Below are 19,281 nucleotides of genomic sequence, written 5' to 3'. Positions count from 1 at the left end.
CCTTGGTCAAGTTCGAAAATCAGCATTGGAGTTATGGGACTTTGACCACAATAATGACTCCGTTTTATCCAAAAATTGACCTTGTAAGCGCTCTCATGCGTTACTTAAATGTGGCCGATTGAATGAATTAACATTATTTGTGTTGATCGCCATAACAATACATACCAATACTGTTTAAAGCTGCATGGTCTAATTTTTTGGCTACTACAGTATCAAATAATTGTCCATGCAAACCAATTATCTTAATTTTGTTTTGCCAGAACTCACATTTACACTTGATGTCAAAGTCGTAATACAATCAACCCCGCCTCGACGTCAGGGCAAATTTTAATATGAGGCAAAATAACGCGATACCCTTTTTATGACGTTTGTTGTGTAAAAAAAAATTTCATCATTTTTTATTCATTAAAATATGGCTTAATTGACCAGGAAAACTACCGCAATGTCTGTTATTATACACATACTTAGCATAACCATCGTTTAAAAGCGTACACAAAATCTGATAATAAAATCGGACCATGCACCTTTAGAAAAGGTGTTGTTCTGTTTTTCTGTTTTTGTATGCGTAATTTGCAGTCTTAACAATAAGTGAAACTCATATTTATTGCCTTTTTATGTTATGACAACTGTTTTAGTCAGTTCTGGGCAAAAACAAACCAGTTCAATATATGTTTACATTTTGACCCTCAAATGTACAAGATGGCCGAACATATCCCTCTATATAATAATACTAATAATACTATTATCAACAAAGGACAGCAACATTTGACGGAAATTCATACCAACAAAACACATATGCAAACAATAACAAGACTCAAGAAATAAAAACTCTGTATCGTGCTTCTAACTCAATATATGACTTAAATTTTGGCAAGACATTAAAAATACCCCAATTAACCATTCTGAACATAAAGAAAAAGGAAAAATGAAATTTAAAGTCCCTTAAGGTACTTCACTACACCGAGACTTATACTTTTTAAAACACTACGTCACAAGATGGCGATTTAAATGTTTTGTTAAACTGTTTGTATCAATCGATTCAGATGTATATCGTCATAGCTCAGTGGTTAAACTATCAGACTTGTGAACCGCATGTCATGAGTTCGAATCCACCTGGGCCTTTTGTTTATGTTTACTGAATGAAATTTTTGAAAACACCATTTTTTATCTAAAATTGCATTATAATTACTTATTTAAAGATGATCTTTCACGATTCATGATTTTTTATCTTTGATATGTTATGGCCTAGTATGATAAGATATCTATATACTTTATTAATTATTTATTTCAAATTCTGCTTATTGAGAACAGAAAAGGGGCAATAAATGTCTGATTCCTGAAGCATCAACTCGTGTCAGTACTTTCAGTACTTTGATTTGTAGGTTGCTGTAGGTTTTGACTAATCAATAAACGGGGAGTCAATATCAGTCCTGTTAGTTTCTATAGAGCTATGAATTGACTTAAGTTTCCGTATGAAATAGAGGGGATTCTTTTCAGTATATGTATATATTATTATATAAATTTTTCAAATTCCAGGCTGTGATGCTTGTGGAGGGACACATGGATGATGGTTTCACATTCTCTAGGGCTCAAGAGGAGGAGTCCAGGTCTGCCAGGGTCATACGCAAGTGTCAGTCCATCTTCCACCGCTTCAACAAGTAAGTTTCATTGATAGACCTAAGGGTGTTTACAAATATGAAACGTTGTAAAATTGTGCTATGGATTTTACTTTAATTTAATTACAGTTTCATACACAAATTAATTACAGTGTCCTTGATACATTGAAAACAGAGGGTAGAACTGGAATTGCTTGGTCCAGGATAACTCTTTCAGAGGTCCTAAAATGTTTGGAAGATATGATTGAATACTTTGCTCAACCAGACAAAAATGAAGGTATATATTCCTGATTATTTTGTGATCATTATGTTGAGACAGGTAAGATCAGTCATGGACTTAAAGGGGCATGGTTATGATTTTGGTAAAATTCTTTTTTCTGTTTTTATTATACACAATGCTTTAGGAAAGCATTTCTAATAATCAATGAAATTTGAGAGTCAGTCATAGAGCTATAAGCAAGATTCAGGGCTCACAATTCTTTGTCATGTAAACAAGGCTCGTGCCCTGTTTTTGTTGACATAGTTTCAATTTACCTGTAAAAAATATTTTTCAAGCTGATTTGTCTATCTTCTTGTTCATTTTAGGCATAAACGGTTCCTAATTGTTCAACACATTCATTTTAAGTCAAAAACTTGAATTTTCACTTCAACATTTTAAAAAGTGTAAACAAAAGGGTTGTTTACATAGCAAGCTCTGTAACTTGCTTAAAACTCAAGGAATGGCACTCATATTTTGGTTGCCTATTAAAAATGCCTTACTGAAGCATTGTAATTATTAAAATCGGAAAAAATAATTTTTGACCAAAATTGTGACCATGCCCCTTTAATGAAAATATTTGTCTTATTTTTTTAAAACAGAACATGAAGAAAAACAGAATAAGCTGAGAGCTCTTCGTAATCGACAGGACTTATTCCAAGAGGAGGTAGGGGATTGCAGTGTAATAAAAATGATTGATTTACATGTGTATTTTTCTATTTGTAGGGAAGGTAAATTCTGTGTAAAACAGAGTGACAATATTTAAAATACTCATACACAGGTTCATGTATGCAAGATGAAAAATGATGTTATGCTGTTGTACATCTTGATTTAGGGAATGATTGCTCTGATCTTGGAGACAATTGACAAGTTTAGTCAGTACAAGAGTCCTCGACATTTTGCTCACTATGCAGGAGAGGAGGCTGCCAGTACCTATGAAGACATTGCCAGTTATCTCTACCTTCTTCTTGGTATGCTCACTTTTTAATCTGCCTTAAGTTTGATATTATGCCTTAAAGTTTCCTTCACTCCCTTCAGTAAAGTTTTACAGAGGTGTTATTAAATACGTGTAACATTTTTGGGGGTCTCTAGCTGCCATGATTCAGGGAAACCGTGCCAACTGTGCCCAGTTTGCTCAGTCCTACCGCCTTGACTGGCTGGTGAGGAGACTGGAGGGGCAGCAGTCCTCCAAGGGAGTGCTGGACGTACTGCACTGTGTCCTCATTGACAGCCCCGAGGCCCTCAACATGATCAAGGAGAAACATATCATCACCATTATATCGCTCATAGACCGTCATGGACGTGACCCCAAGGTTAGAAGAATATCAGCGCTGTTTTTGTTTTGTATATGTAACAAACAAGTATGGTATATGTACTTCGTTTATTAACTATTGTTATTATTATGGTGACGCTCCTACAAAACATAATACATATATAAACCTCACAATCATAAAGCATCACAATAAATTCAATTACTATAATGACACACATCAATTACAATATATTGTTTTTCTACTTTATCTTATATTTAATAAATGATGTCATAAAAAGAAATAACCCTATTACAATATTGAATACTGCAATGTTGCAGATTAAAAATATACTCTGACAATATGTAATGCCATGATCAATAATTACTCAAGTACACAAGTACCTACCCTAAATAAGGGTGAAAGGAACTGTATATACACAACTGTACAATTACATGTACTGGTAGGTAATAACTGAAACAAACCATTTAGACATGTAACTATGCAAAATATGTATGTTAATAATTGTATAAAAATATACAATTTAAACTTTGTAAACGTTCTTAATAATTTCAACATATACTCTCATCTGTGATACAATGATTACTTTGATACAATTACTGATAAAAACTATCTTTACATTCAATACAATATAGTAGCAGTACAATTATTTTACTTACAAAAGTTTTCTCAACTCACAACTGGCCTCAGCAATGGTCACAAACAAAATGGCTATTTTTCGAAATTTATAATCTCAATGATAATTGAAAATTTAACAAAATCAATTTCTTTATAAAATAACTTTAAAAAAAAACTATTGATATCAGTTCACTATATGAAAAGTACATTACATTGTCATTATAAAAAAAATACTAATTCACATAAATGTTAAAAATGTTCAAACCATTTTCCTATAGATTAACTTTATTGTTATTATGATGTAATAAAAAAAACACATCTTGTTACATAATTGTCCGTAGCCTACTGGATAAGACAATGGTCATCATTTTCAGCGGCCATGGTTCAATCCTCAGTGGAACCTTTTTTTTTATTTGAATTTTTTTTTTAAACTTATATATGAAATATTAATAAAACATAGGATATACAATTCTTCATCTCACATATATATAGGATTGCAAAAGATTTTGGTTTTTTATTTTGACTTTTTTAATGTTTTTAAAGGTTCTTGATGTTTTGCGGTCACTTTGTGTTGGAAATGGAGTTGCTGTAAGAACAAATCAAAATCTAATCTGTGATAACCTTTTACCGGGGAAGGACTTACTGCTGCAGACCAGTCTTATCAACCATGTGTCAAGGTGCAACTTTAAGAAAATATTTATCCCCTCGCGCAACTTGTTGAGAAGGGGATATAGCATCGCTACCGTGCGTGTGTGTGTTCGTATGTATGTATGTATGTATGTATGTATGTATGTGTGTGTGTGTGTGTGTGTGTGTGTGTGTGTGTGTGTGTGCACTCCATTTCAATTTTCTAGTAAATTAAAAAAAAACCTTCCAATAGAATTTCCTCAACCTTTGCACAAATATGCCTCATTGTAAAAGATTAAAACAAATGCAATGTCATATTAATTGGTCAAATTTTTATGCAAAAACTTAGATAAAATTACACCATTGTAAAGGAGGGGGGCATACATTATGACAAAATTCGTTTAAAACTTAAAATATTTATCATAGATTGCACACTTCTGTAAAATAACAAATAAAAAATGCATGTGCCTTTCCAAACCATTAATACTATTACAAATTATTATTTCATTAAATCAATGTCATAATCAACTTTGTATACGAGTTATCAATGGAAATTTCTGAGGAAGAGTTATCAATCACCCAGAGCGAAAGTAGCTTGACAGAACAACGTTACATTGAGTTAATAGAGTTAATAGCTTAATGTGTTTGAATGTTTGTTATTATCCCCTCGCGCAACTTGTTGCGAGGGGGATATAGCATCGCTGCTGTGCGTGTGTGTGTGTGTACGTATGTACGTATGTATGTATGTATGTATGTCCATTTTAGCCTTTTAAGCAAGATTCAAAGAAAACCCTCGCATGAAAGTTATCAAACTTTGTACACTTCATTAGCATGCTAGAAGGACAAACCCTATTTATTTTCAAGGAATTCAGTTGCATAGATTAGAAAATTTATGTACAATTTCCTTTGTGAAGGTATTCATTTTAAATGGACAACTTGATATTTTGTTGAATGTAAGACTTGTTAAGGTAAGAAGCTAAGGAAATGTTTTTGAGAAATGGGGATTTGGAAGGATGTCCAAAATGAAAAACTGAAGCAAGCAGGAGATAAAGTTTATCCTAGTTTAATCAAACCAAGCAACCATCCGAGCCGAATTTTGAGCTATATTGAACGAATTACTCAGAGAAGAACAGGTTCATAATTCAGAAGAGACTTTGACGAATATCATCAACATGATTAATGGGAATTTATTCATGTAAATTGCTGAAGATATGTTAATATTTTAAACATATTTGGGTTAAAATTACGACATGTTATCTCGAATTTTCTCATAGAGTTGACAATAAATCGCCAGATCTTAGCTACGTTTCATTTTCAATATCAAACTTAAATTTTCCTACACTAATTGTCTAAATGCATAATGTATGTCACTGGATAAAGAAAATTTGTAAAACTTTATTGCTAAAGTTTAACACGTTTGAGGTGTGATTTCGCTACAGTACCCGCAACGTTATTTTTTACAAAATAAACGATAGGATAGGATTCACGCACGATAGGATAGAATCAACGCACGATAGAACAGTGTACACGCACGAAAGAATAGGATTAACGCACGATAGAACAGTTTATACGCACGATAGGATAGGATTGATACACGATAGGAAAGGATAAACGATGTTCATGATAAACGTATAAACGATCTTCACGAACAAACTGATAATGGCAAAATTTGAGGAAGAACAAGTACAAATAAAGATTTACGTGGAATTTCTTTTAAGTAACAATTGCCGAGCTGCATAATTTATAGAATTTATAAAAATGACCAGTGTATTTTTTTAAAACGGAAATTATGAGGTTTAATGATCATTAAATTTGTTTTCATTACCGAACACCTTAGCCGATTGCCGCGAATATTTCAGCCCCGGATCAAATCGCACGGAAAATAGCGGGTTTAATTATATAAATCCAACTCTTGTTTAAAGTAAATATAAAATCCATCATAAATACATTTTTTTCTGTGTAAGAAAATGATGCATTAAAAACGATTACAGACAAGTTAAATAAATATTTACGCAGATACACTTTCCGCGTAAGATTTTTTAACATTGATTTCATTACCATACATCCTAGCTGATTGCCGAGAACATTTCAGCCTGAAATCAAATATCACACGAAAAATAACAGGATCAATTAAAATACACCTCGGGTTTTAATTAAATATAAATTATATCATAAATACTTTATATTTGTTTCTGTAAAATATGATGCAAAAAAATTATATTGCATAAATTAAAGTTAATGTTTAAGCTACAATTCTTGTTCTATAAATATTCGTATACTGTGCACCGAACGAATCGAAACTTATTAAAAAATTTACTTGCTTATGAAAAGGCACGAAACGATTAACACGATAGGATAAACGGAAGAATTGTTGAAATTAAACGATAAACCTGGTAGGATTAACGCACGATAGGATAAGATTAACGCACAATAGAACAGTATACACGCACGATAGGATAGAATTAACGCACGATAGAACAGTTTATACGCACGATACGATAGGATTGATACACGATACGATAGGATTATAGGATTGTAAAAAATAACGTTGCGGGTACTGTAGCAATGGGAGTAATACTGTACAACCACGTAAATGCACCCATCCCCCATGGATGTACCCCAGAGCCTGCATGGGGATTGGAATTCAAATTGGTTTTTAACAAGTTCAAATTTTGGTCTCTTCAATTACATGTTTATTCCTAAATAAGGCATTTCCCCAAACATTATTTCCATTTCGTGAGGGGATGCTCCGCTTTGCGGTGCCCTTGTTTAGATCTTTATATGAATGTAATATGAAAAGTGTATTTTCCTGAACCCAAAAATTACTTTGTAATTAAAGCTGATGTTTAATTGGGAATTTGTGATTACCAACACATTCATCTTATTGAAATATAAATCTGATAGCAAAAGTACATACCGTATATAATATTGTAAGCAATGAATTTTGTTGCAGCATAAGGCCAAATATTTATGTTGGGGTGAAAGAAGGATCTTCCATGTACAAAAAGTGGTATTTTGAGGTAGTTGTCACTCAGTTTGAGGCAGCCAATCACCTTCCACCAACAATGAGAGTGGGTTGGGCCAACACTGAAGGCTTTATTCCATATCCAGGAGGGGGAGAACACAGGGGAGGCAATGGCATTGGAGATGATCTGTACTCGTATGCTTATGATGGAGTCAACTTGTGGACAGGTCAGTTTACGTGCACACATATGTCAGAAAATACCAGTAAGTAATTTGTAACACCAATTTATGTTAAACATATTCTTCTGAAAACAGGGGGTAAGAAAAAGGCTGTAAGAAATTCAGATGAAACATTTAAACCTGGCGACATTGTTGGATGTGGCCTTGACCTGACCATCCCTCAGATCACCTTCTCCGTCAATGGCAAGCAAGTGCTGGGATTCTTCAAGGACTGCAATCTGACTGGCTTGTTCTTTCCTGTTATTTCCATGTCTGCCAGAGTTGGGTTTGTTGAATTTTTTATATGTCAGCATCAATACTAATACATAGATACATGTATATAGCTGTTCATAATTATAGTCTAAACTGTTTGGTTAAGGTTGAACAAGATTTTCCAGTTGATCTCTTAGGTTACATCAGTTTAAAGCAATATGAGCTGCAATTTTCATGTTGAATTTTTTTTTTTAAAGAAAATGTTATTTTCTACTAAAATGACAAAATTATCATGGTTTTTAAATTTTTGTTAGGTCTGATTTTGTGGGAAAAGCTATTAAGAAGCCTTAATAGGAGCAAATTTGAATTATTGTCGTCCTGTACAAAAACTGATATGCTTTATATTCCTTATAAGTGAAATCTTTCTCCTTACAAGAATTAATGATTTTTACAAATCTTATTTATCATAAAAGTTTAAGTTACAGGCAGAATTATCATACTAGCAGGTTTTTGCAGCAAAGTAAAGTTCTAAAAAATACAGCTCATATTGCTTTAAGGAATCTGATCCATATTAGGACCTAATTATTCTAACCTTGAATATCAATCATGTATCATATACTCTTATATTAATTCAAAGCATTTTAGAATAGAAAAAAACTAACCGAGAGAAATTTTCATATCATTAACTAAGCAGTAATTAATGAATGAAGATTGCATTAAGGTCTTTGAGGACAAGCACATTTTTTAAAATAAAAAAGTAAATACTAAGAGTATCAATAAATGCTCTGGTGGAAAGATGCATTTAATCATTAGGAATAGGAAAGCTTTTTAAGAATTAAATTTCATAGATTAAAGCAAAGGGGACAACTCTTCGATAACAGGAAAAGGTCAATTATTAGGACACATTCCACTCTTAAATACTGATACTTAAACATGAAAAGTATGTACAAGTATACTGAGTATTATGCCCTATACATATCTGTCATGCATCCCAATTCATTGAACATGGGCTATTATGGATCGGATACCTTAAGGATAGCAATTTTAAGATGATTAATTATGTTAAATAATTTTTGTTACAGTTGTCGCTTTATGCTGGGTGGGGAGCACGGTAAGCTGAAGCACGGCCCGCCCCAGGGTCACTCTGCGGTGGTGGAGTCCCTGATGCCCAAGGACAGGCTCAGACTAGAGCCCTGCTTCATGTTTGGAGAGGCGTCCAAGAACATCCTGAGTGGACCAACCGAGATCACTGACTATGTTCCCTTTGTGCCAAAAGCTATTGATACAGCAAATGTAAATATATATACATGTAGCTGTCTTAATTTCATATTGTAGATTATTTTTGTGTTATTGCACAGTTTGTATGGTGCATCAATATACTTGCATTTATACAGATCCAGTTACCAATCTACATAGAGAAAGTGAGAGATCGACTAGCTGAAAACCTGCATGAGATCTGGGCTATGAGCAAGATTGAGCAGGGCTGGAAATTCGGAGAAATCCGAGATGATCAAAGGAAAACCAATCCATCCCTCACAAACTTTGAGAAACTTCCAAAATCAGAAAAGAAATATGTGGTGACTGTAGCATATGAAACACTTAGGCAAGAATGTTACTTTGATATTCAAGCACTGCAATATACATAACTGTATATAAACTCACGCTTGTTTGATAAAAGGAGACTTTGCAATGAAGTTTGTACATACAGTGCATCAGATGTGTAAACTCAATTTCTATGTAATTTTTTTTAGAACTTTGCTTGCAATTGGTTACCACATATCAATGGATGCACAAAAGAAAGAAAACAATAGACTGAAAATGATCAAACTTGGAAACGAGTGAGTAGTTACTGTATTCAGAATTAGTTTTGCTGTATGTTATAACACCTAATCACACTTCTCAAAGAAAAGTCTCATTTTAAATTCATTTAAACAAAATTATTTTGAAAAAATATTTGAAATAAGCCTAACTTTAAAGTCACAATTCATCATTTATGATTTGGTTTCAACTGCATTTGGTAATATTGTCAAGGAATGTGTATTATGGTATATCACACTTGTAGACAATGCAATAATACACATTCACAGTCCTGCCATTCATTTTATTGTGAAGAGTGAAATAAATGTGAAATTGTTAGAGATAATAATCAATCATACTTTTGTATTTCTGATAACTTTACTGAAATCTTCCCTTTTGGTAATAGCTTCCTTCAAAGCAATGGGTACAAGCCAACCCCCCTGGACCTGTCAACTGTTCAGATGAGTGAGGTCCTAGAGGACCTCGTGGACATGCTGGCAGAGAACACTCACAATGTGTGGGCCAAGGACAGGATCAAAAATGGCTGGACCTACGGCTTGTTTGAGGTGTGTAACTAATCTTTCTTTGTTACTCAAACATACAGTGTAAGTCCTTTGTTGTTTAAATCCTTTAGGAAAGGGATGATAATTCAAAATTATTGTACATGAAGTTTTTTTAAATCACTGATTTGAATTATAGGATGCTGCAAACAAGAGAAGTCCATTCTTAGTGCCATACAGTAGAGTCGATGAAAAAATAAAAAAAGCAAACAGGTAAAGTAATGTTATCTTCGATGATTATTTAGAATGGAAATTAAGAGTTTGTATTTTAAAGCAAGTTATTTTATATGTTGAAGATATACTTGATTGTAGGGAAGAAGCCAACCAAATTGTGAAGACATTGCTGGCTTATGGTTATAATTTGGAACCACCGACCAGTGAAATGGGAGAAAGCTCTCTCAGAGGTAAGGAGATGAAATTATTCAATATTAGAAGTCCAACAGATCATTCCATGCAGTATTACATTGTGCATTGTAATTGGTTGACACTGAAGACTTTAATTTAGTTTATGCATGTGCATGTATATTGTATGATTTTAGCTTATATAAGTGAGAAGGCAGAAATGCTCACCAAAACAAGGACATACCGTGCTGAAACTACCTATGGAGTGACATCTGGGAAATGGTCAGATATGCTTTATTGTAATATTCTATTCTTTTATTTTCACTTTGATTTTCCTAGCATGAAATGAATATTTTGTCTTTATTTACATTGTAGGTATTATGAATTTGAGGTCATTACTGCAGAATTCATGAAAGTTGGCTGGGCAAAGATATCCCTGGATCCAAGCACAGAACTAGGCTTGGATGGCAACTCCTATGCATTTGATGGTTTTGGTGTATGTATTTGGGCTTTGAAAATTCATTTTTTCACTCTTATCATCATTGCCTGAAGGATCAACTAATGCTCACAAACTGATAATTGTTTAATGTTAATTCAGGGAAGAAAATGGAACCATGGAGCAGAACCTTATGGCAAACAGTGGAGGAGTGGGGATGTCATCGGCTGTATGCTTGACCTGAACGACAAAACCATAAGTAAGTGCTGCACCAGCTGAACCTTGTTCTCATCCATCATTGGTCCTCTTTTTCTCTAATATTGACTTCTGGTTGTGATTTATTATCTGTACATGAGTAAAGAGCTAGCAATTGTTTTGTGACAGCCTTTTCTCTGAATGGTGAGCTGATGATGGACTCCATGGGTCAGGAGATAGCTTTCCGTGGGGTGGAGACAGGTGAGCCCTACGTTCCTGCTGTCACCCTCAGCTGTCACCAACAGTGTAAACTCAACCTGGGTCAGGATGTAAACACCCTTAAGTTTTTTACTTGCTGTGGGCTCCAGGAAGGATATGAACCATTTTGTGTGTATGTATAATTTGCATCATTATCTAAATAGCCAATGTTCTTTTCAAGATTTGATGCAGTATTTTCTCCCTTTAACCTTACATGGCCAATCTAAGATACTTGTTCAAGAACATTGTAGTTTCATTTAATCATCAAGGATTGCAATTAATTGTAGTAATTCTGTATTTATAAAATTGTGTACAACCATTACCTGTTTTTACAGTAACATGACCCGTCCGATGACTTTGTGGTATGGGAAAGAGCTGGCTCTGTTTGGAGACATCGGGGAGGACCACCCCAGTCTTCGGGTCCAGAGAGTCCCTGGGGCGTAAGTAATATTGTAATTGTATACATGGCAATAAATGTATTCACTTTCCATGTTGATACTAGTACTATCAATGAATGCTGATGTATCCACATTAAACTACAATGTACTCCATTATTTTTGGAATCAGGAAAAATGTCACACCTTGTTTGAAAGTGTTATCAAAAACCTTTGGAACATTGGAGAAGGTTCACTTGGAGTACCTTCGTCTTGGACTTCCAGTGATCTGCAAAGATGAATTTGGTGTAAGGTACGTGTCAGTATACGGAGAGTAAAGTTTTCTTAACAACACTCTATTATATAGCTTCATATATATGTGGTAATCAAAGTTTTAAAGGGGCATGGTCACGATTTTGGTCAAAAATTATTTTTCTGATTTTAATATTAACAATGCCTCAGTAAGGCATTTTAAATAGGCAACCGAAATATGAGTGTCATTTGTTGAGCTATAAGTGAGTTACAGAGCTTGAAATTCTTTGCTTTGTAAACAAAGCATTTGTTTACATTTTGAACGATGTAGTAAAAATTCAAGGTTTAGACCTAAATTGAATCGGTTAAATGTTAGGAATGTTTATCTATGCTTAAAATGAATATAATGATAGAAAAATAAGCTGGAAAAAGATTTTTTACTGTATATTGAACCTATGTAAACAAAATCAGGGCACGAGCCTTGTTTACATGACAAAGAATTGTGAGCCCTATATCTTGCTTATAACTATGGATGACTCTCAAATTTTATTTGATCATTAGAAATGCAATTCTAAACCATTGTAAATAATAACAGTTTTAAAAAAAAAGTTTTTATAATGACAGGTCTGCAACCTATCCGACTGCCTATGAAAAACGGATGAACCTGGAAAATATCCGGAGGCATGAGATGGACATCCAGGAAGAGAGTGGATACTCGGTGAACAATCTAGACACAACCATAGAGAACGGGTCCCTGGACAACAGCAGGATCCTGACAGGTAGGGCCCTGTACTCAGACAGAGAGGAGGATGTACCTTAAGCTTGCTAGAAACAATCTATTGATTATAATTACACTCAAAGCAGCTTAGATAGCACTATAGATACTTATCAAGAGTGGAAAGTAGAATAGAGCGATTTTTGACTAACAGTAAACTTATTTAGAGGCATACATGCCATTATCAGCATATTAAAGGCAAAATATAAAATTAAAAGCTGTGTATAAAATATAGGGGATGAAAGCTAGGTGCTGCATGTTTACATTAGAATTGATTAGCTGAGTTTTGAGCATGGACTTGGAATGGCATGATTTTTACACAGCAGATACTAAACAAGCAAGCAGTCCCTCCAACAGTGGCCCCAGTGAGCTGACCCAGCCAGAAGCCACCCCCATTACTCCAGTAAATGGGGAAGCCTCCATACGTAAGTCTGGTTTGAAGTCACCTGTTGTTTCCCATCCAGGTAATTCACCCAATGTGTTAACCCATTACATGTAAGCAGTACCTGTAAGATAATTGTTTTTAATTTGTACATGAAACATGATTTTCTTATAAATAAAAGTTTGACTAGAAAAAGGCAAACATAAACACACCCACACAAAAGCTAACAGGTGTTTTTAGAAATGAAATATAAATGAAATATGATTAAAGTAGCATGTGCATCTGGCATGAGGGTTAACAGATTTTATATTGTTCGTTACAGTTCATAATGGTTTCTTTTGGTAGAAAATCAGAATGCAATCAATTTCAATATGTATGTAGTAGTTTTGATTTTTTTTATAACACAGTTTTCTAATATTTATATACCTGACAGTTTCAACAGTTTATTATTACATAGGCAATTCAAAAACTTACTTTAGGTAATTCAATTTTAAGTATTTTTCATAATTTATAGTTCACATGTTTTGGAAAACAGGAAATAGTATCCCTGTTATCACTCTTGCCTTGCTATATAAGTTAGCTAGTATCTGGTTGCTACGTGTAAGTCAGTCTTCTTTCTTTGGATTTCATTGGGTTTAAATTAGTGAATAGAATCCTGGTAAGGGATTGACTACCTTATGGTAGGCTTCCATTTCTGTTCTTAGCACATAAACCTCGTGGTTTTAAAGCTCTGAGTAGATTTTTTTTATTAGCGTAGGTAAAGCATGATTTTTGGTTAAGTTAGGAAGTTAGGGCTTAATTATTTCAGATCTCTAAAGTTTAACAGTATTTTATTTAGGTTTTCAAATGTAAGCTTTTTCCCTTACTGAGTCCTGGTTTAAGGTGTTGTAGATAACAGTATTATAAGGAAGGTTCTCTTATTACTCTTATTATATAAAGACTTATGTTTTCATAAAGGTAAATTTTTAGGTAGCTTCTATTTTTATATTTTATGGTGGCCCAGTATATAGGGACATATTTTGATATTTGGCAATTATTTGACATTTTTGAATTTTCTTATCATTTTATTTTTAGATTAATTGTAGAATTGAATTGAATTATTAAGTATCCATTGTAATATGACTTCAGTATAAATTCAGATTATACCTATTTTCATAGTAATTTTCACTTTTAGTACTTCTGTTTGTTAATTACCAATTTTCCTATCATTAAATCTTTTTGCTATCTTTGACTTAAATCAAATTTATAAACATTATTAAATTGTGTTAAATCTTACTGGTGTTTTCATTTCAAGTGTTGACCATAGTTCAGGAATCCCCTTACATGGGTTGATTTTTAACTGAGCCATTATTTGACATTAGGGTTACTTCTATCACAAGAGTTATTGCCCTAATTGTACTGGTTCTGGTTATATATATAATTTTCAGTAAAAGTTGATATTCTTTCAATAATATTTTAGTAAATGGATTATCATTTTATTGTGATCATACATTTCTAGATGAAGATGATGAAGAATATGCAGATGAAATGATGAATGGTGACACAGAATTTAGAAAATGTGAGTTTAAAGGGAGAGAACTTGTAAAACATATTAGTAAATGTACATATTAATCATTATGTCCATGTTACCGTCAAAGTTATTTCACAAATGATTATACAAACGAGTTATTGTAATTCTTTTGTGTTGGAGAATTTTGAATGTGTGAGTGAGAAAGTGAAAGATGCATGTGTTCCTTTTCTTATAAGTGTGTGCAAGGAGGTATGTAGAGATATATAAATTATGTGTAAACATGAAATATTGTTATGATTTAATTCAGTAATGTTTATATTAATGCACAGTATTAGTTATATGCTTTGTTTAAATACAGTTTCATGTATTGATTCATGTTAATAAACCTTCATATAGTATGAACTCCGCTCCTTTATTTAGTAATATTGAATTATTCGTCAGGAACACATTCCTACCGAAACAATGTAAGCCCTTATTTAGCAAAGTTATCTGAGATATAAGGTGTGGAATTCTTATCTTCTTAGCTGGTTATTCAGAAGACACAGAATTCAGCCAGACCACTGCAAGTGACAGAAGAAAGAAATATCTGGACAAGAGCGGTCGCCATTCCTTGGATGATTCCTCACAAGACAAGATGTCTACCTCCAGAATCAAGCCGGCCTCTAGTGAGTCGCGCCTCAGTGGCTCAGACAAACCAAGCCTGAATGTCCCTGAGGGCAAGAGGTCCTCCTCCAGACTGTCTCTACTGGGAGACAAACTGATGGACACTGCTAAATCTATTGGAGACAAGAAAACAAAGACAGGCCGCTCACCATTTCCTAGCATCTTTAAGAAAAACAAGGGGGTAGACATACCTTCACAAGACGGCAAGAGAACCAGGAGTGTGGAATACGGAAGCATTGACAGACGTGTGGATCATGGCAAGAGTCAAAGAGACCAACAAAGGCAGCCCAATAAATCAGCGACGCTACCCATGTCAAGGATGGCTAAATCATTGGACAGTGAAACAGGGAGCTCAACACAGGCACCTGTGATTAACATTGAGGCACCCAGAGGGATGATTCCATATGAGTTTCAGGATGCCATCGGTAGAAGGCGCCACAGCGAGGGATCTGATGCAGAAATCTCGGATGCTGAGCTGAGTGAGCTGCAAGCAATGGCTGATATGATTGACGAATATCACTACGCAGTGAGGATTTTACCTGGACAGGACCCTGCACAGGTGTTTGTTGGATGGGTGACTCCAGGTTTCCACTTCAGCGAAACAACATTTGACATGAAGAAAACCAGACACGTTGTTTTAACTACTCTAGAATCTGATTACAACTTGAAGCAAAGGTGAGAAGTTACAAGTACAGTTAAAATTGCTGTCAATGTCTTACTTTGGTTATATACATGTATCAAATGCATTGTTTTATTCTATTCCATTGACTGTAATGCTAAATTTGGTTTAAATTGATTTTCAGTGTGAGTAGGAAGAACTGTTACATGGTTTCAGCCGGAGACCTTCAGCAAAGGTACGCAGGTCTGAGCCAGGAGAGCTCAGGTAAGCGGGCCTCCCCGGGGTTTGTAGTGGGCTGCTTCATTGACACCAGCACTGGACTCTTGTCCTTCACAGTCAACAGCAAGGAGGTGGCCAACAAGTACCAGGTGGAGCCAGGCACTCGCCTGTTTCCTGCTGTCATCTGCGAACCAACGAGCAAAGAAATGCTGCAGTTTGAACTGGGACACACAAAGGTGGTCAAATTTCATACAGTAAAATTGTTCAAAAATACAGATTCCAAATATTTGTAGTTGAAATGAAAAAGATGTAGTAGAATATATGTACTTCTTCTAATGCAAGTTTGTTTGGTTTCACAGTACACTTTGCCCCTGTCAGCAGCAGTATTCAGGGGACCTAAGCAGGTGATCCCTGCCTGTCCCCCCCGGCTGGATGTACAGGTCTTAAACCAAAGCTGCTGGGGTCGAGTGCCATCCAACACCCTCAAAATACACACTCTGAAAATGTCAGAAACTAAAGGCTGGAGCATGCTCTGTGACAATGCTGGTAAATATTGAAAGCTCAATAAAGATTTAAATTATAGCGCACAGCGCCAGCGCGAAGCAAGCTCTACCGGCAAGGCGTGTGTGAATAGAAAATTCGGACTAGTTGCACATTCATTCAACGGATTTTTTTCGTGTCAGTAAATCAGACCAGTAATGCATTGTTTTAATCGTCCCAGTAGTTCCCTGTAATCATGGCAATTTTTATCACTTCACACTCTCACGAGAATCAGCAAGACAATAAAAACAAAAATGATGTATACGGCATACAGTCAATGTTACCTCTAAAGTCAACCTCAGTACACTCTCAATCAGAAATGATCGAGTGATGTCACAAAGGTTTACACATTTATCCAATAGATTTTTTCGGTGTCAGTAAATTTTGACCCACAATTCATAGTACCAATGGTTTCCAACCTCACGTTCTCGCAAGAATCAAAGTAAAACTTTTGAGAAGCAATATAAGATGTGTAATTTTAAGAACATCATGTTTTTAGCTCACCTGAGCTGAAAGCTCAAGTGAGCTATTCTGATCACATTTTGTCTGTCGTCCATCTGTCCGTCTGTCCGTCCGTCCGTCCGTCTGTCCGTAAACTTTTCACATTTTCAACATCTTCTCAAGAACTACTAGGCCAATTTCAACCAAACTTGGCACAAATCATCCTTAGGCAAAGGGGATTCAAAGTTGTGAACATTAAGGGTCACACCCGTTTTCAAGGGGAGATAATTAGAAATTAATGAAAAATTTCGAGAAATTTTCAAAAATCTTCTTCTCAAGAACCAGAAAGCCAGGAAAGCTGAAACTTGTGTGGAAGCATCCTCAGGTAGTGTAGATTCAAAGTTGTGAAAATCATGACCCCCGGGGGTAGGGTGGGGCCACAATGGGGGGTCGAAGTTTTACATAGGAATATATAGAGTAAATCTTTAAAAATCTTCTTCTCAGCAACTAAACAGCCAGGAAAGCTGAAACTTGTGTGGAAGCATCCTCAGGTAGTGTAGATTCAAAGTTGTGAAAATCATGACCCCCGGTGGTAGGGTGGGGCCACAATGGGGGGTCGAAGTTTTACATAGGAATATATAGAGTAAATCTTTAAAAAATCTTCTTCTTAGAAACTAATCAGCCAGGAAAGCTGAAACTTGTGTGGAAGCATCCTCAGGTAGTGTAGATTCAAATTTGTGAAAATCATGACCCCCAGGGGTAGGGTGGGGCCACAGTGGGGGGTCGAAGTTTCACATAGGAATATATAGAGTAAATCTTTAAAAATCTTCTTCTTAGAAACTAATCAGCCAGGAAAGCTGAAACTTGTGTGGAAGCATCCTCAGGTAGTGTAGATTCAAAGTTGTGAAAATCATGACCCCTGGGGTTAGGTTGGGGCCACAATGGAGTGTCGAAGTTTTACATAGGAATATATAGAGTAAATCTTTAAAAATCTTCTTCTCAGAAACTAATCAGCCAGGAAAGCTGAAACTTGTGTGGAAGCATCCTCAGGTAGTGTAGATTCAAAGTTGTGAAAATCATGATCCCTAGGGGTAGGGTGAGGCCACATTGGGGGGGGGGGTGTTAAAATTTTACATAGGAATATATAGAGTAAATCTTTAAAAATCTTCTTCTCAGAAACTAATCAGCCAGGAAAGCTGAAACTTGTGGGAAGTATCTTCAGGTAGTGTAGATTCAAAGTTGTGAAAATCATGACCCCTGGGGGTAGGGTGAGGCCACATAGGGGGTGTTGGGGTGTTAAAGTTTTACATAGGAATAAAGAGTAAATCTTTAAAAATCTTCTTCTCAGAAATTAATCAGCAAGATGATTCTTTATAATTGTTAAGACTTTGGCTCCAGGACAATTCTTCGGCCTCACAAGAAGGTTCAGAGTTTGATGTAGCAAAATATCCCATATATAAACAATTGTAAAGGATCTTTTTGAGAACTGCAATACTCAACATGTGATATGACTATAAAATTGAAGCAGGCAGCTATTTTTTCATTAGAATCTTTTTGTATTACTGTTTTGGGTTATTGCCCTTGATTTATTGATTCTTGATTATTTTAATTAATGCATCCACTGTTAACCAATTATTGTGATGATTATTTTTATACAATAATAAATATTCAATGTATATAAGTTGTTTTGCATAAGTAGTTTTGGGTTAGGCTGGATTAGTTTGTTTATTTTTGATTTCCAATTTTTAGATACTATGAATTATTTTAGGCCGGCACATATATAGGGACAGTGTCTATTGCTTTGTACCGAGCGACTGTTTGGGGTTAAACTTGAACAGGTACGGAGAGATTGAGGGTGTTAACATCCCTGGTCTATCTAATCTTCGTGTTTTTCTAACCAACGATACAGAATGTGTGGTCATTTCTGCCCTGTATCGCATTAATACAAGTGTGCGGTCATACCTGCTTGTATTGGTGGTGATTGCGGCGCCTGCGTTAGGTTGAGCTGTTGGCGCAAGTGTGCGGTCATCCCTGCTTGCGTTATCTCTGCTTGCGTTAACGTTTGTACCTGTTGAGTTGCGTAGGTGTGCGGTCATCCCTGCCTGCGTAACGTTGAGTCCCTATATATGTGCAG

The 19,281-nt window shown here is 35.1% G+C and overlaps 1 protein-coding gene across 10 annotated transcripts in view; it reads left to right on the top strand.

Annotated features, from left to right (window-relative positions):
• LOC128177261 (ryanodine receptor-like) overlaps window positions 1-19,281 on the top strand; it is a 140,548-nt gene that overhangs the window by 47,643 nt on the left and 73,624 nt on the right. For 8 of the 10 annotated variants that reach the window (XR_008242821.1, XM_052843915.1, XM_052843909.1 and 5 more), the window contains exons 12-37: window positions 1,537-1,658; window positions 1,769-1,893; window positions 2,475-2,539; window positions 2,708-2,843; window positions 2,965-3,185; window positions 4,305-4,438; window positions 7,342-7,580; window positions 7,668-7,857; window positions 8,867-9,077; window positions 9,179-9,387; window positions 9,536-9,622; window positions 9,988-10,147; window positions 10,281-10,354; window positions 10,454-10,545; window positions 10,681-10,765; window positions 10,859-10,979; window positions 11,082-11,178; window positions 11,304-11,505; window positions 11,708-11,812; window positions 11,940-12,059; window positions 12,623-12,777; window positions 13,097-13,198; window positions 14,654-14,713; window positions 15,190-16,003; window positions 16,132-16,402; window positions 16,526-16,712. Coding sequence is in view for 9 of the 10 variants with exons in the window: in XM_052843915.1 (XP_052699875.1) it covers window positions 1,537-1,658; window positions 1,769-1,893; window positions 2,475-2,539; window positions 2,708-2,843; window positions 2,965-3,185; window positions 4,305-4,438; window positions 7,342-7,580; window positions 7,668-7,857; window positions 8,867-9,077; window positions 9,179-9,387; window positions 9,536-9,622; window positions 9,988-10,147; window positions 10,281-10,354; window positions 10,454-10,545; window positions 10,681-10,765; window positions 10,859-10,979; window positions 11,082-11,178; window positions 11,304-11,505; window positions 11,708-11,812; window positions 11,940-12,059; window positions 12,623-12,777; window positions 13,097-13,198; window positions 14,654-14,713; window positions 15,190-16,003; window positions 16,132-16,402; window positions 16,526-16,712 (4,384 nt within the window). In the remaining variant the exon portion in view is untranslated. The remainder of the gene's footprint in view (window positions 1-1,536; window positions 1,659-1,768; window positions 1,894-2,474; window positions 2,540-2,707; window positions 2,844-2,964; window positions 3,186-4,304; window positions 4,439-7,341; window positions 7,581-7,667; window positions 7,858-8,866; window positions 9,078-9,178; window positions 9,388-9,535; window positions 9,623-9,987; window positions 10,148-10,280; window positions 10,355-10,453; window positions 10,546-10,680; window positions 10,766-10,858; window positions 10,980-11,081; window positions 11,179-11,303; window positions 11,506-11,707; window positions 11,813-11,939; window positions 12,060-12,622; window positions 12,778-13,096; window positions 13,199-14,653; window positions 14,714-15,189; window positions 16,004-16,131; window positions 16,403-16,525; window positions 16,713-19,281) is intronic. The other 2 variants (XM_052843911.1, XM_052843916.1) reach the window with 2 other exon arrangements.

This window comes from Crassostrea angulata, chromosome 3 (genome assembly GCF_025612915.1).
Source record: "Crassostrea angulata isolate pt1a10 chromosome 3, ASM2561291v2, whole genome shotgun sequence".
Classification (NCBI taxonomy): domain Eukaryota; kingdom Metazoa; phylum Mollusca; class Bivalvia; order Ostreida; family Ostreidae; genus Magallana; species Magallana angulata.
Note: the sequence above shows the minus strand (reverse complement) of the source record. Positions and strands in the feature narration are given on the sequence as shown.